Source organism: Chlorocebus sabaeus, chromosome 13, assembly GCF_047675955.1.
Source record: "Chlorocebus sabaeus isolate Y175 chromosome 13, mChlSab1.0.hap1, whole genome shotgun sequence".
Classification (NCBI taxonomy): domain Eukaryota; kingdom Metazoa; phylum Chordata; class Mammalia; order Primates; family Cercopithecidae; genus Chlorocebus; species Chlorocebus sabaeus.
The window spans coordinates 30,931,763-30,947,827 of record NC_132916.1 but is presented as its reverse complement, the minus strand read 5'-3'; the positions used below and the strand labels follow the sequence as shown (position 1 = coordinate 30,947,827).

Genomic DNA, 16,065 nt, shown 5'->3' with positions numbered 1-16,065 from the left:
CTCCAGCCTGGGTGAGGGCAAGACCCTGTCTCAAAATAAATAAATGAATAAATAAATAAATATAAATAAAAGAAAAAGAAAGGGGGGGATTTAAAGTAGTTAATGAAAATTTATAATAAGAGATATTTTTGAAATTCCATTATTTTACTCCCTGGCTTTGAATTGAATAAGGTATGGCACACAGCTTGCTGAATCCCGAGGTCTACTTATTAGTACCTACTTATTTCTTTTCACTATCCTTCAGATTCTGTTTAAAATCCTAAAGTAAGTTACTTACATTAGGAGGTGCAGGTATTTCCTAATAGGAATAAGCACTTTTTCGTCATTTTGCACACTCCTCTTCTATACCACACCATCTTTTTTAAACAGCCCAGTTTGATGTCATCACAGAGGACCTGGTGTCAGCCACTCAAAGAGAACATTCTGCCTCCTGGGTTTCAAGTGCTTTTCTTGGTAACGCTAAGCGTGGGCTATTATGGAACACTGGTTTTCCCACTCGCTCCTTTGGCTCTCTGTGGTGGCAGGGCACCATGTTTTATGATCACATCATTTTTTCACTCTGACATGCGTTCATTCAAACTTTAGCTTTGCTTTGGTTTGGTCTTTCAGGTCTTATCACGGAACTCATCTTACACGTGTAGACATCTTCACCTTTCAAAAACACTCTGTTCTGGAAGTTCTGTTGCTAATAATTTTAGAGTTTAATTAGCTGAGACAAAGAAAGCATTTGTCACTTAAATTCCCAGACAGTGACCTGGCAAAATGAGACCTACTAGATTTAAGAGTAAAAATGAAGAGGAAAGAAAAACAAATTAGGTATCATTTCATGCTAGTTGGGTATCAGTATATGAGAATGGTAAATGTTTCACTTTTTAATTTCCAGATTCAAATTATTAGTGCAGCTCATGTAGAGATACAGGAACAAGATAATTATTATTATTTGAAGTAATATGGAATATCATTGCATATTGAATAATTGAATATTAAATATTGAATATATAATATTGAATATTATTTTGGCCAGGTGTGGTGGCTCACGTCTGTAATCTCAGCACTTTGGGAGGCTGAGGGAGGCAGATCGCTTGAGCCCAGGAGTTTGAGACTAGCCTGGGCAACATAAGGAGAGCCAATCTCTCTCTTTTTTTAAAAAATTCATTACATAAAAACAGATTGGGGCAATGGTTTATTTACTTGCTTTTGACATCATATTTGCTCCTTGAACTAAAATGGTTTCCTCCATCTAGGATGTTGTGGTGTCTGAGTAATTAAGAAACTTAAAACGGTTTCCTCTTGCTATAAAGTAATGCAATTTTCTCTCATGGATTTCTTCCTCTTTCAGGGATTCAGAGTCAAAATTTATAAGAGTATTATTGAGCCTGGTACATAAACCTTTTATGTAAAGTTAATCTGGTTGAGTATTTGGGAGCGGAAGGATCTCAGAGAGGACAGAAAACTGTTTATGAAAACAGGTGACGATGAAACATTCCAGTGGTTCTGCAGATGATTCTGACTCATTATTTTCTCTTCATGAACGTCATATTTAGAAAAGAATTTTTTCTTTCTAAACAAAGTGAATTTATTCAGTAACAATTCAGCTATTTTTATTTATCAACAATATGTAAGTGCTGGATTAAAATACCCGATCAATATGAGATGACAATGGTGTTCTAGTGAAGACACAGAAATCCAACGATGAAGCCTTATCATGAGTAAATGGACGGTTTCCATTAGATTTTGTCAAATATTGAATACAGATCTCCATTAATACCTCTCTGGGCTGGAGGGGCCCAAATAAAAAAAAACACTTGTAAAGATAGTCAAGAGGAAAAGGACACTGTGAGATATAGAGAATCTGGGGTAAGGCAATGTCTTGCCATGCGCATCCCCTCTTTGGCATCATCAACAAATTATCTGCACGTTTTTCAGTGTATGTTACTTGTGTTTTGGAACCTTTTTCACTAATACCATGCTCTGCTATCTTCCAAGTTTCCAATCTGTGATGGTCTGTTAGAGGTTACAATAAATGTTTCTGTGACATCAATGAGCTCATTTGTGATCAGTAAATAGGAGCATGAACTCAGTGTAACATGGAGTTATTCTGGCTTCTAGGTATGGGCTCTGGAATCGCAGAGTACAACTGTAACTCTAAGGAGGAAAGGAAAGTTCTCCGTCATTTCAGCTCTTTCTTAGGGAAACAAAAGGAGGGCCTGCACCTGGGGCTCCTCCCCAGAGAGGCATACCCCTGAGATTTGCATGATTCTGGGCCCTGACTGGTTGCACTTCCTCCTGTGCAGAGTTCCTCTTCCACCTGCTCTGCTCAGCACTCAGGAGCCAATAATCCCACTCAATTGTTTCTATGCATTTTTAACAACCCCTGAGGCGGCCTTTACCACATGATAAGTTGCCTGCCTAGGCTATCCAGGTTACCTCTAGAAGGACTATTCATGTTTTTGTTTTTGTTAGTACTTTAGTTACATAGATATACACTTTTTGAAAAGTTTATCCCTAATCTTATTTTTACTGTAAACTCTTTATAATGAACATTATGGCAGAATGCATTGTTTTTGAGGGACAGGTATCTTGTGTTATTGTAGAAGTATTGTACACTTAGTGGATGCTTACTAAATGCTGACACATTATTTATTAATTGTCACAGGAATTTTAAAAAGTAATTCCATGGAATGACTGTATTAACAAGAAACCTAATTAAAGGAATTGAGCAAGACCATTTGACTCTAGATGTTAGAATCTCTGAATGTCATTTTATTTTATTTATTTTGAGACAGAGTCTTGCTTTGTCACCCAGGCTGGAGTGCAGTGGCATGATCTCGGCTCACTGCAACCTCCGCCTCCGGGGTTCAAGTGATTCTCCTGCGAGTAGCTGGGACTACAGACGCCCGCCACTAACCCGGCTAATTTTTGTATTTTTAGTAGAGACGGGGTTTCACCATGTTGACCAGGCTGTTCTCGATCTTCTGACCTCATGATCTGCTCGCCTCGGCCTCCCAAAGTGCTGGGATTACAGGTGTGAGCCACTGCACCCGGCCTAAGAGTCATTTTAATTTGTAAGATATGTTTACTATTTTAGAGAGACAGAGGCTAACTTTTCATTTTCAAGGACTGCTGAACAATAATCCATGAGTTCTTGAAGTTGAATAACAGGAAACTGTACTTGTTTTTCAAACCATTTGGCTACTGTAAGAAGCTGCTGGTCACAAAACGCACGTCCAATAAACTGCAGTCCTATTGGCAACCCTTGGTTTGAGAGTGCAACAGGGATACTCACTGCTGGCAATCCTGGGAAAAGAAGGAAACCCAGTAGGTGATTAATTCTCCATTCTAATTAGCAGAGACCTCTTTCACTTTTCAGTGCTATTAAGTACAATACAGGCTAAGGTTTAAAAAACAGCTAAAAATATTATGCTATATAATGCTTTTGAACTGTTTTGTTTACATAAAAATACATCTTGGAAATCATTCTGTATCAGTTTACAGAAACCTTCTTCATTCATTTCTTATTGCTGTATAGTACTCCATTACTTGGTTTCACCATAATTGAGTAAACCAGTCTTCTATGATTGGGTATTTAGATTGTTTTCAATATTTAGCTATTTTATACAATATCCTAGAGAATTACCTTGTGTATGTACTTTTTTGGTATTTTTGACATTTTCTTAGATGAAGAGGAGATTGCTTCATCAAAGGACAAATGCATATGTAATTAGATATTGCAGAATTCCCCTGCAAAGAAGTTGTACCATTTTGAACTTCCACCCATAGCCTTGCAGATCGTGTTGTTCAGTTTTTGAATTTTTGGCAATCCATTAGATGAGAAATTAGCTCAGGGTAGTTTTAATTCCAGGTTTGGGCAGAGAAAGTACAAAATCCCAGAACATCTTGTTATACCATGAAACAAGTTTTCAAAAATTAATGGGGACAGTTTTAAAGGACACATATAACTTGAAGGGGCTCTTATTGGCCAAATTTACGGCAATCTGAGCATCAATACTGACAGTAATTGCTTATAATACATTGAATTAAAGAAAAAAAGGAAGACTCTTCTTTAGAGAATACTGCAGGCTAATAAATGTAGAAGGAATGACAGAATTAGTAAAGCCAGAATTTTATAATTCTCTAGCTAGTATTTCAAGGATGATCAATGAATGCTAAAACTGGGTTCAAGATTATTGGAAAATAGGATATTCACATGGTCTCAAAACATCACCCCAGAAATTGCTAAAAAAATGATAAAAGGAAAAATGTGCCTTTTTATAAAGAAACATCTAGCAGTTACTTACTTAGCCAAGTGATCAACTTGGTTTCCAAAAATGATATCAGTCAGGAAACTGATATTAACTGTTTCCTGACATGAAGATTATGTAGTATTTCTACCAAAAATGTTTAACTCAACCCAATCATGAGGAAGCAATCTGACAAATCCTGATTATGGATGGGACATCCTACAGCACAAGTGGACTGGACTCTTAACATTTTTTTAAGTGCTAAAGATAAGAACTGTTGAACTAGAGTTCTACATCCAGCAAAAATAACCTTTAAAAATCAAAGGGAAATCAACACACTCTCAAAAGGAAAGCTATGATAAATTTTTCATCAGCAGAACTACCCTAAAAGAAAGGCTAAAGAAATTTCTCTAAATGGAAGTGACAAAATAAAGAATCTTGGTACTTCAGGAGGGAAGAAAGAACACAGTAAGCAAAAGTATAGGTAAATGTAATAGACTTTCCTTTTCCTCTTAAGTTTTTTACATTATGTTTGATGATTGAAACAAAAATTACAGCACAGCCTGATATGGTTTTAAGAAAAAAGAGAGGTGGGGTGATTGTTCTAGGTTTTAAAAAGATACCATAAACCAATGTAATATATCAGAAGGAAAGACAACTTATAAAAGACACTTTTGGTAGGAATGAGAAAGTTTGAATATAAACTACATTTGAATTATTAATCATGTTAGTTTTCTTAGGTATGACAATGGAATTGTGGTTCTGTAAGAGAATTTATTCTTATAAGATTTGTACAAAAGAATTTAGGGGTGAAGTGTCATGACATCTGAAACTTTCAAATGATTCAGGTAAAAACAAAGTTGTGTGTGCGTGTGTGTGTGTGTAGAAAGAGGAAGAGAAGGGCAAAGCAAATAAGGCAAAATGTTAAGATTACATCCAGGTGAAGGGCATATCAGCATTCATTATACTACTTTTTCAGCTTTTCTGTGGGTTTTAAATTTTCCAAAATAAAAGTTAAAAAAAAACCTACTGTGTTGTGTTTGTGTGTGTGTGGTGAGAGTGCATGCATGTGTACTGTTATGGTTTGGATCTGTGTCCCCACCCAAATCTCATGTTGAATTGTAATCCCCAGTGTTGAAGGTGGGGCCCAGTGGAAGGCGACTAGATCATGGGGACGGTTTCTCATAAACGGCTTAACACCATTCCCCTTGGTGCTGTTCTTGTGATAGTGAATGAGTTATTACAAGACTTGGTTGTTTTAAAAGTGTGTAGCATCTTTCCCCTTTCTTTCTTGCTTGGGCTGGGCCATGTAAGACATGGCTGCTTCTCCTTCACCTTCCACTGTGAATTTAAGTTTCCTGAGGCATTCACAGAAGCGGAAGCTGCTCAGCCTCCTGTACAGCCTGCAGAGCTGTAAGCCAATTAAACCTCTTTTTTAAAATAAATTATCCAGTCTCAGCTATTTATTTATAGCAGTGTCAGAACAGACTAATACATGTACACATACACACTCCTAAGCATTCCAAAAGGATAGACTTTTGCTTTTAGGGAACCATCTAGCTAGAATCTTAAGTTAAAGACCAGAGTACCTGCCTAAGAATTTGAAGACAATCAGAATGTTCCTGAGGAATCCTCACCTGCCATATTTACAGCTTGTGTAAAAATATCATCCTGGGCACTTCGGGTTCTGTTGTCCTCTTTGATGAACTCCAAGTATGGTACTGCCTCACTCAAGGTGGTGGGAGTTAGCAAGACATCTACTCCAGAGTTAAAAGCATTTACAAAGTCATTAGCAATGAGGCGTCTCACTTTCTGTGCTTTGACGAAATAATTTTCATAGTTTCTGTGTGAAAAAAGTGGGTGTCGTTTTTAAGGATTTTTTGTATTTTTCTTTTAATCAATTATCTTACATTAGGCTTGATAAAGAACCATTGGATTTCCATTTTCTGGCTTAGAATAAAAAGTTTGGCTTGCCTGTGTAATGCCCATTCCCTTCCCCCCGGCTCCCCAGTGGTGCGGCATATATGAGAGAGGAGTGTTTTTCTATCATAGACGCCACAGGGGAAAGTTTGCGGATGAAGCAGAGCTTAAAGGTATTTCAATTAAGTTAGAAAACTGACACACACTGTTGAGAAATCTTCGTGACTTTTCCCACCCAAAACAGCCTGGGGCCTGACATCTTCTGCCCTGGGCCCCTTTCTCTTGATGTGGAAAGTCTGAATGCAGTATTTATAGACTTCTAAGGTTTTAAAATCCTGCATCAGGAAGAAAATCAGAAATACTGGTTGGTGAAATAAAGAGTTTAGGCATTGTTAAAATAAAAAAAAAAAAAACCACTGGATTCTTGGCTTTTATGAGGAGGCACCACTAAGATTCTTAACATATAAAAATGAATTCTCTTCCATTGTGCTGCCACTCTAAAAGCTTATATATATAAATTAATCAATCAGAATTCAGAATGCACTAGTAGATGCAATTCTACATGTATAATCTCAAAATATTAATAATTCCAGGGCTATCATTAAATGAGAATATTCATTGGTGAGGAAAGTAAAGCACATAGCAATAAATTACTTTCTAAAGGTTACTAAGACAGACAGCGGTAGACTATGCAGTATTTGAATTTTGTATTTTATGGATAGATATAGCCCAGGGGTAGAAATGTGAAATTCAAGAATGCTTATTTTACTAAAAAGACTAAAGAAAAGGCCAGACATAGGAGCGACCATAAGTCAATGATACTAAGAAAAGGAATAAAAATCCTTTGGATTCTTCTGAAGCTGTTAGGAGAAGCTAGCAAGAACTAACTGTTCTAAACCTCAGTTCCCACAACGGTAAAAATGGATATACCTGCTCCAGTTTTATTGAGGGCCAAATAAAATACGATAGAAATGTGAAATATATTTTACTCTAAAAGGGTGGTACAGCAGTATCATAGGTCCTTACTCTTATTTGACCACCAGGTCTACAGAGAGACCAATGCAGGTATCACATATAATTTACACACTGACAACAACTAAGTGGTTTAAACAACACAGTCCAAAACCTGAATTTTATAAAGAACAAATACTGGCCGGGCCTGATGGCTCATGCCTGTAATTCCAGCAATTTGGGAGGCTGAGGCAGGTGGATCACAAGGTCAGGAGTTTGAGACCAGCCTGGCCAACATGGTAAAATTCTAATTCTACTAAAAATACAAAAAAATTTAGCCAGGCATGGTGGTGGGCACCTGTAGTCCCACCTACTGGGGAGGCTGAGGCAGGAGGAGAATTGCTTGAACCCAGGAGGTGGAGGCTGCAGTGAGCCAAGATTGCGCCACTGCACTCCGGCCTGGCGACAGAGCAAGACTCCATCTCAAAAAAAAAAAAAAGAAAAAAAAAAAAGAACAAATACTTGTTTTCTATTAAATTTCTTCCTACTTTAAATACGGCTCAGAAGAACTGCTTCCATCCAAGATGGAGTAATGGAGATGGAATTTACCCTGTGTTATGGTTTGAATGTTTGCTCCCTCTAAAACTCATGCTGAAATTTAATTGCCACTGTAACAGTATTAAGGATGGGGCCTTTAAGAGGTAATTGGGCCATAACAACTCCACTCTTGAGTGGGACTGGTGCCATCCTAAGAGGGAAAGTTCAGCCCCCTATGTGCTTTCCCTTTCTCTCCCTCTTTTTCTCCCCACCCTTGCTTTCTGCCACGTGTGGACATAGCAAGAAGGCCCTCACCAGGTGCTGGCTTCTCAGTGTTGGACTTCCCAGCCTCCAGAACTGTGAGCCAGTAAATCTCCATTCATTATAAATCACCCAGTCTCAGACATTCTGTTATAGCGGCAAAAATGAACTAAGACTGCTTCTCAGAATAGGGGATTAAAAAAAAAAAAAAAAAGAACTAAGACACCCTGCCTTGTTAAACAACTAGAAAACTGGACAAAATATATGAAATGACCATTTTCAGACATTAGACAACAGACATTCAGGAGAAAAAGTTGTGAGAGAAGAGAAACAAATGAAGTAAGCCAGGTCAGGTGTGGTCCCTCATGCCTGTGGGGGACGTGAGTGGGGGGCGCAGAGGATTCCTTGAGCCTAGGAGCTTGAGACCAGCCTGGGCAACACAGGGAGATCCTGTCTCTACAGAAAATTCTGCAGTAGTCCTAGCTTCACTGGGGGGTGGGGAGTGTTGAGGGTTGCTGAGAAGAGCTTGAGCCTGGGAAGTCGAGGCTGCCAGTGAGCCATGGTCACACCAATGCACTCCGGCTTGGGTGACCAAGTGAGGTCCTGTCTCCAAAAAAGAAAAGAAAAGAAAAGAAAATGAGATATGCCCTTTGATTTCCCCAGCTTAATGCCTAGGGGCAGTTTTCAGGCCTCATTCCAGAGAGGAAGCTAAACAGTATGGGGGGCGGGCTAAGTTAAAGAGACAGAGATCTGAAGTTCACTGAGGCAAAGGCAGCTAGAATTTGCAAAGCAGGGTACTGAGTAGGAGGGAGTGGCATATAGAGCTCAAGAGATCTGCAGGGAGATTCCTTGAGTCTTTGGCTGAGTACTGATCTATGAATGCATGAGAAGAAATTCCCAAGGCTGGGGAAACAATCCTTAAAAAGCAGTGGACCCAACAATTCCTAGAGCTCAAACAGGGCTGGAAATAGTTTGTGTTTCTAACAGCCAAAGCAAAGAGACTTGAATATATGCAACATCAAAGCACTACCTCAAAGTAAAGTAAAATTAGCCCTGGACTAAAGACTGCTTTGGATTTATCTTCACAAAGCTTTAAAAGAAGACTTGAAAAGATCCAACAAATTCCAAGCAACTTTATTGCACCCTGGGAAAAGGCCCAACACTGTTTAAAGGAATATAACAAAAGTCTAGCAAACGACAAGGTAAAATTCACAATATACAGGCATGAAAAGAAGCAAAAAATATGACCCATAACCAGAGAGGGAAAAAGCATTAATACAAACAGATGCAAATATGTTGGAATGAGTACATAAGAACATTAAAAGCTACCATAAATACGTTCTTTTTTTTTTGGAGACAGAGTCTCCTGGGTCATTCTGTTACCCAGGCTGGGGTGCAGTGGCACAATCTCAGGTTACTGCAGATTACTCTGCCTCCCAGGTTCAAATGATTCTTGTACCTCAGTGTACTGAGTAGCTGGGATTACAGGCATATGCCACCCCACCCAGCTAATTTTTGTATTTTTAGTAGAGACAGGTTTTGCCATGTTGGCCAGGCTGGTCTCAAACTCCTGACCTCAAGTGATCCACCTGCCTCAACCTCCCAAAGTGCTGAGATTACAGGCATGAGCTACTGCACTCAGCCTAAATATGTTCTATATGTTCAAGATGGTAGAAGAAAACACAAAATAATGAAGAAATTGAAGGGATAAGAAGACCTACATGGAACTTCTAGAGAAAAAAAATGCAATGTATAAAAAATAAACTGGAAAGAATCCACATAACAGAAAAAAAGATGAGTGATTCTGAAAACAGTAATGGAAACTAACCAAAAGGAAGTAGAGAAGGAAAAAAGACTGGGGAAAAAAAAGAATGTAGTGTCTGTGAGCTGTGGGACAACATCAGGCAGATTAACACATGTGTGAGAAGAGTCCCAGACAGATGGAGGACAGAAAAAACATTTGAGAAAATAATAGCCAACATTTTCCAAATTTGATTAAAACTATAACCCAACCGATCAAAGCTGCTTAACAAACCCCTATGCAGAAGAAATATGCAGAGAACCACACCAAGGCACATCACAGTGAAATTCCTGAAAACCAATGATAAACAGAAAAATCTTAAAATCACGCAGAGGAAAAAAAGATACATTACATACAGAGGAATGACCGTAAGAACGACAATAGACTTCTCAGAAACTATGTAAGCCAGAAGACAATGGACCAAAACCTTTCAAGTACAGAAAGAAGCAGCAACCTATGCTTTTTTTTTTTTTTTTTTTTTTTTTTTTAAAGAGATGGGATCTTACTCTGTCGCTCAGGCTTAAGTACAGTGGTGTGATTATAGCTCACTGCAGGTTCTCACTCCTGGGCTCAAGCAATCCTCCCACCTCAGCCACCTGAGTAGCTATAACTACAGGAGTGCACCTGTGGCCCAGCTTAACCTATATTTTTAAACCCAGAGAAAATATCTTGCAAAATTAAAAGCAAAATAAAGAGTTTTACATATAAACCAAAGCTGAAAGAATTCACTGCCAACAGGACTACAAGAAATATTAAAGAAAGTTCTTCAAGTAAAAACAAAATTATACCAGATGGAAATTTACATCTCTAGAGCAGAGAGAAAAGCACCAGAAATACTAAATATGTAGGTAAATACAAATGGCACTATTTTTCTCATTTTAGATCATTTTTTAAAAGAAAAATTACTATTTAAAGAAAAAAAGCAGAAGAAAAGGTTAAAAGAAAAAAAGAACAGATAGTTCAAATAGAAAATAAATAGCAAAAGGTAGATATAAATGTGGTACATAAGTAATATTTATGTCAATTAAAAATAAACTCTTCCTGGTCAGGCATGGTGGGTCATGCCTGTAATCCCAGCACTTTGGGAGGCCGAGGCGGGCGGATCACGAGGTCAGGAGTTCAAGACCAGCCTGGTCAATATGCTGAAACCCCGTCTCTACTAAAAATACAAAAATTAGCTAGGCGTGGTGGCGTGCTGAGGCAGAAGAATCGTTTGAACCCAGGAGGTGAGGTTGCAGTGGACCAAAATTATGCTGCTGTACTCCAGCCTGGGTGACAGAGCGAGACTCCATCTCAAAAATAAAAAATAAAATAAATAAAAAAATAAACTCTTCCTGGCACATAAGTTGACTTCTTAAAATAAAAAAAAGTATTCCAAATCCCATTTTTCCTATCACCTTTGTCCACCCAAGTTGACCCAACATGGAACTGACTCAGGAGCCAGGGACACCAGCAGTACTTTTAACCTCCTTTTATCAGAACCCCCAAATGGTGATCATGAGAAATGCTTTCTGACTCCTCTTCTTCAATTTCTGTTTATGTTGTTACAATGACCTAGATAATTCATCAACTTGTGCCCTGAGATAAACAATATGTTTCTAATCAGTAATATTTGGCAAAAGTAATATCTTTAGCTTAATAAGAGTTTTCCCTTAGAAAATTTCTTAGCAATATTTCATTTTCTTTTCCTACTCCAAATTCATTACAAGCATCTGGTCAATATGGTAACAGTCTTTTAATCTGGAACATAATCAAACAGTATTCTTTTTTTTCTTTTTTTTTTGAGATGGAGTTTCACTCTGTTGCCCAGGTTGGAGTGCAGTGGCATTATCTTGGCTCACTGCAACCTCTACCTCTTGGGTTCAAGTGATTCCCCTGCCTCAGCCTCCCGAGTAGCTGGGATTACAGGTGCCCACCACCATGCCCAGCTAATTTTTGTACTTTTAGTAGAGACAGAGTTTCGTCATGTTGGTCATCAAGTTTCGTCATGTTGGTCGAACTCCTGACCTCAGGTGATCTGCCCACCTTGGCCTTCCAAAGTGCTGGGATTACAGGCATGAGCCACCGGGCCCGGCCTCAAATAGTATTCTTAGAAAAAGTAATCCTGTGGCCTGGCATCATGGCTCATGCCTGTAACACCTGCACTTTGGAGGCTGAGGTGGGCAGACTGCTTGAACCCAGGAGTTGGGCGACAACCAGCCTGGGCAACATGGCGGGATCCCGTCTCTACAGAAAATACAAAAATTAGCTGGGCATGGTGGTACAAGCTTGTAGCTCCAGCTACTAGGGAGGCTTAGGTGGGAGGATCACTTAAGCCCAAGAGGTCGAGGCTGCAGTGAGCTGAGATCACTCCACTGCACTCCAGCCTGGTGATAGAGTGAGACCCTGTCTCAAAAATAAAAAGTAATTCTAACTATCGGCCCTGAGAGGATGCACAGATAAATAAAATGATTTCTGCCCTTGAGGGCATGGAGAAAAACTCCATGTAATGAAGTTCTGCATTACAACAACCAATCTTGCTTTTTCACACTTCTCATGTCCTCTTAGACATACGTGGCAGTATAGAAGATGAGGCTTGTTCACAAGATCGTGAATAAACTCATAATGAAGACAATTGAAGGAGGAGTCATAGTCATTTTGAATTCTTTCTTAGAGCAAAGACATGCATAATATAAGGAAAAACTAAGTTGATTCAATACATTTTCAAGAGAGAATACAATTCCCTGCTTAAGGCTCTAACAGCAATGAACCAATGTGGTAATAAACCCAAGAGACATTTAATGAGATTAAAATCCTTAATGGCTTCCTACTTAACACTCATCCCTTGGTGTCTGTTGGGGGTTTGGTTCCAAGACCCCTTTGGATACCAAAATCTGAGGATATTCAAGTCTCATATGAAATGGTGTAGTATTTGCATAAAACCTATGCACACCTCCTGCACGTTTCAAATCATCCCTAGATTACTTGTAACATCTAATACAATGTAAATGCAAAGTAAACAGTTGTTATACTGTATTGTTTTTTAATTTGTATTACTTTTTAATTGTTGTATGTTATCTTTTATTTTATTTTTTGAATATTTTTGATTTGTGTTTGATTGAATCCAAGCTTGCAAATCCCACAGATATGGAGGGCTGCCTGTCATCTGTACCAATCATTTCGCTAAAGTACAAATATTTCTTTTGTTTTTGAATACCAGGACCCAAAAGTGCCATAAACAGGTCTTTTCTAATTCAAATCATAAAGATTTTGTTTCTTTACTAAATATCTTGACTTATAAAACCTGATAGAGACATGTTACTTGAGGTTTCAAGAATGAAGAAAATTCCTAAACGAGTTGTCTTACTCTTTTAATAAGAAAAAGTTTCCTGAGAGAATTCTTCCTCTCACCACATCATTGAACCCTTCTCGTCTGGTTGCAGCATACATGGCTTCAGTGGACACATCAATGTCACATCTGTGACCTGAAAATAAGATAAGGGTAAATATTACTTGAAAGGAAGTAAAGTCAGTAAAGTTTGGGCTAAAGCCAGGCCTAGATTCACTTTTATTTATTTATTTATTTTTTTGAGATGGAGCCTCACTCTGTCACCCAGGCTGGAGTGCAGTGGCGTGATCTCAGCTCATTGCAACTTCTGCCTCCCTTGTCAAGTGATTCTCCTACCTCAGCCTCCTGAGTAGTGTAGATTACAGGTACACAGCACCATGCTTGGCTAATTTAGATTCGCATTTTTGTGACCAGTATTAAAGTGTAGGGAGTTGCCCTTAATGGTTTCTTTTCCCTATCTGCCTTTTGACTGACTGGTCATGGAGAGAGAAGAAAAGAACCAAGAAAGAAACTCCCTCATTCATTCATTCATTCAAACATTGATTGAGCTCCTACCATGTATCAGGCACTACATTAGTGGGATTGAGCATATGACAACAAGATACTCACAAATTATACCTTCAAGTTATTCACAATCCTGAGAGGCAAACCAAACATACACAGATATTTATGACAAATAGTCAGTACAAGTCTAAAATGACAAAGGTAAAAAAATGACTCACTGATTAACTTTTCTGAATCATTAACATCCCAAGCATTAACTTTTTTGTCACTAATAAGTGAACTTTTCAAATGTTTGCAACAACTACTTTAAAAATAAAATAACCCAGCCATCTTACCATATTGTAGCCCATCAAATCTTGCCATATTCGATGCCACTTCCGATGTGCACAATACATGGTAGCAGACAATTGAATAACTGGTGTGAGGAAGGGATACTTCAAGTACTTTGGCCCCCCCAGACTCAAAGAGGTCAGCAGCTTTGGACCAAAGAGACCGTACTTCACTTGATAATTCTGGTACAAGATATTCCTTATAGGAAAAAGTCAAGATACAAAATTGAAACTGTATAGATCATTTCATAAAAATACTTTATCTGTATAGATGATTTTGTAAAAATTTGTACTTCAGGACCTTTGGTAATACATTAGAAAATATGATAAAATTGCTGGTAGTTAGCTAGAAAGACTGAATCCATTTAAGAGTTTGTGGTATGACAAAGCATAGTACTAGATATCATGATCTGGATATAACGACATCAAAGATTGGAGATCTAGCTGGGGAAAATATTTGTTAAATGCTCATTATGTATCAGGTACCCAACAGCATATCAGTATATATCAGCATATATGCTAATTGCTCATGTATCAGGTACCCTGTTAGATGATTTTCAAAGGTTCTCTCATGTCATGCTTTTAACAAGCCTGTGACCTAGGTATTATAATCCTTCATTTTGTTAATGAAAAATCTTGACATAAGAAGTTACTTTCCTAATGTTAAATAGCAGGTAAGTAGAGGGTCTAGGATTTCAAACTGGGTCTGTTTAAAACCCTGTGTTCTCTGTAAATAAATTCTTAAAAGAAGGCACAGATACTGCCTTTTTTTTTTGAGGCAGGGTCTTGCTCTGTCACCCAGGCTGGAATGCAGTGGTGCAATCACGGCTCACAGCAGTCTCAACCTCCTGGACTCAAGCAATCCTCCCACCTCAGCCTCCCAAACAGCTAGGACCACAGATGCATCCCACCACACCCTACAACTTTTTTTTTAAACTTTTTGTAGAGATAGGGTCTCTGTATGTTGCCCAGGCTGGTCTCAAACTCCTGATCTCAAACGACCTTCCTGCCTTGGCTTCCCAAAGTGCTGGGATTACAGGCATAAGCCACTGCACTTGGCTTTATATATATTACCTTAATGGAAGATTTTAAATAAAGTAGTATTTCTCTATAGCAGTGGTCTTACCTGGGGGTTACTTTTGTCTCCTTTTCCCTAACCAGGAGACACTTGACAATGTCTGCAGACATTTTTGGTTGTGGGGTTGTGGTTTTGGTGGTGGGGTACTACTTGCATGTAGAGGTAGAGGCTAGGGATGCTACTAAACATCTTACAATGCACAGGACAGTCTCCCACAACAAACAATTACCAGCCCCAAACACCAACAGTGCTGAGGTTGTGAAACTTCATTATTCTGCAGGGTAACTTATCTCCCTAAAAGATTTAAAGCAGTAATATATTGCAAGCCTAATATTTTTAAAAGGTTAGTAATTTAACATTATAACATTCATGTATTCATTACTCAATTGCTACTGTAATAGATGCAGTAGTAATAATAATAACAGTAAAGATGTTAACATTTTTTGAAGCATTACTATGCAAGGTATGGCTTTGGGCTAAGTCCTTTCTTTACATTAGGGATTGGCAAACTATGGCCCATAGGCCAGATGTGACAAGCCGGCTGGTTTTTTGAAAATAAAAGTTTTATTAGAACAGAGACACACTTTTTCATTTACATATTGCCTGTGGCTGCTTTCCTCACTATAATGGCAGAGTTAAGTAGTTATGATAAAGACTGTATGGTCCACAAAGTCTAAAATATTTACTATCTTGCCCGTTACAGAAACAACTTGCAGACTTAACATGACTGTCTAATCGATCCTCACAAATCTCTCTGAAGTCAATATTTTTATTATTCCCATTTTACAGATGGGGAAATTGAGCTAAAAGAGATTAACTCACATACTCAACTCACATGATTAATAAAAGTGGCAGAGCAGAGATTCAAACCCACCCAATCCGCCTCCCAAGTCTGTGCTCTCTATTGAACTTGACAGTATTTCTATAAAGTAATGAAAGGAAAAAGTTACCTTCGGAATTCCTATACATAGTTTGCTCACATCTGCCAAACTGGGAAGCATGAATGGTTTATTAATAGGGTCATGTACTGTGGTAGAGTCCTTGGGGTCAGGTCCAGCCAGTGCACCTATAAGGAGCAATACTTATGAATGGCAGATACATTGTTTTATAGAGAA

General features: G+C 38.4%; 1 protein-coding gene across 1 annotated transcript in view; it reads right to left on the bottom strand.

Annotated features, from left to right (window-relative positions):
* Positions 1-2,742: 2,742 nt before the first annotated feature.
* Positions 2,743-16,065, bottom strand: part of QRSL1 (glutaminyl-tRNA amidotransferase subunit QRSL1) — a 35,723-nt gene continuing 22,400 nt past the window's right edge. Inside the window, exons 7-11 of the mRNA XM_038001063.2 lie at positions 15,901-16,016; positions 13,879-14,071; positions 13,058-13,175; positions 5,879-6,084; positions 2,743-3,297 (exon numbers count right to left, since the gene is read on the bottom strand). Of these exons, the coding sequence (XP_037856991.2) occupies positions 3,080-3,297; positions 5,879-6,084; positions 13,058-13,175; positions 13,879-14,071; positions 15,901-16,016 (851 nt within the window). The 3' untranslated portion in view covers positions 2,743-3,079. The remainder of the gene's footprint in view (positions 3,298-5,878; positions 6,085-13,057; positions 13,176-13,878; positions 14,072-15,900; positions 16,017-16,065) is intronic.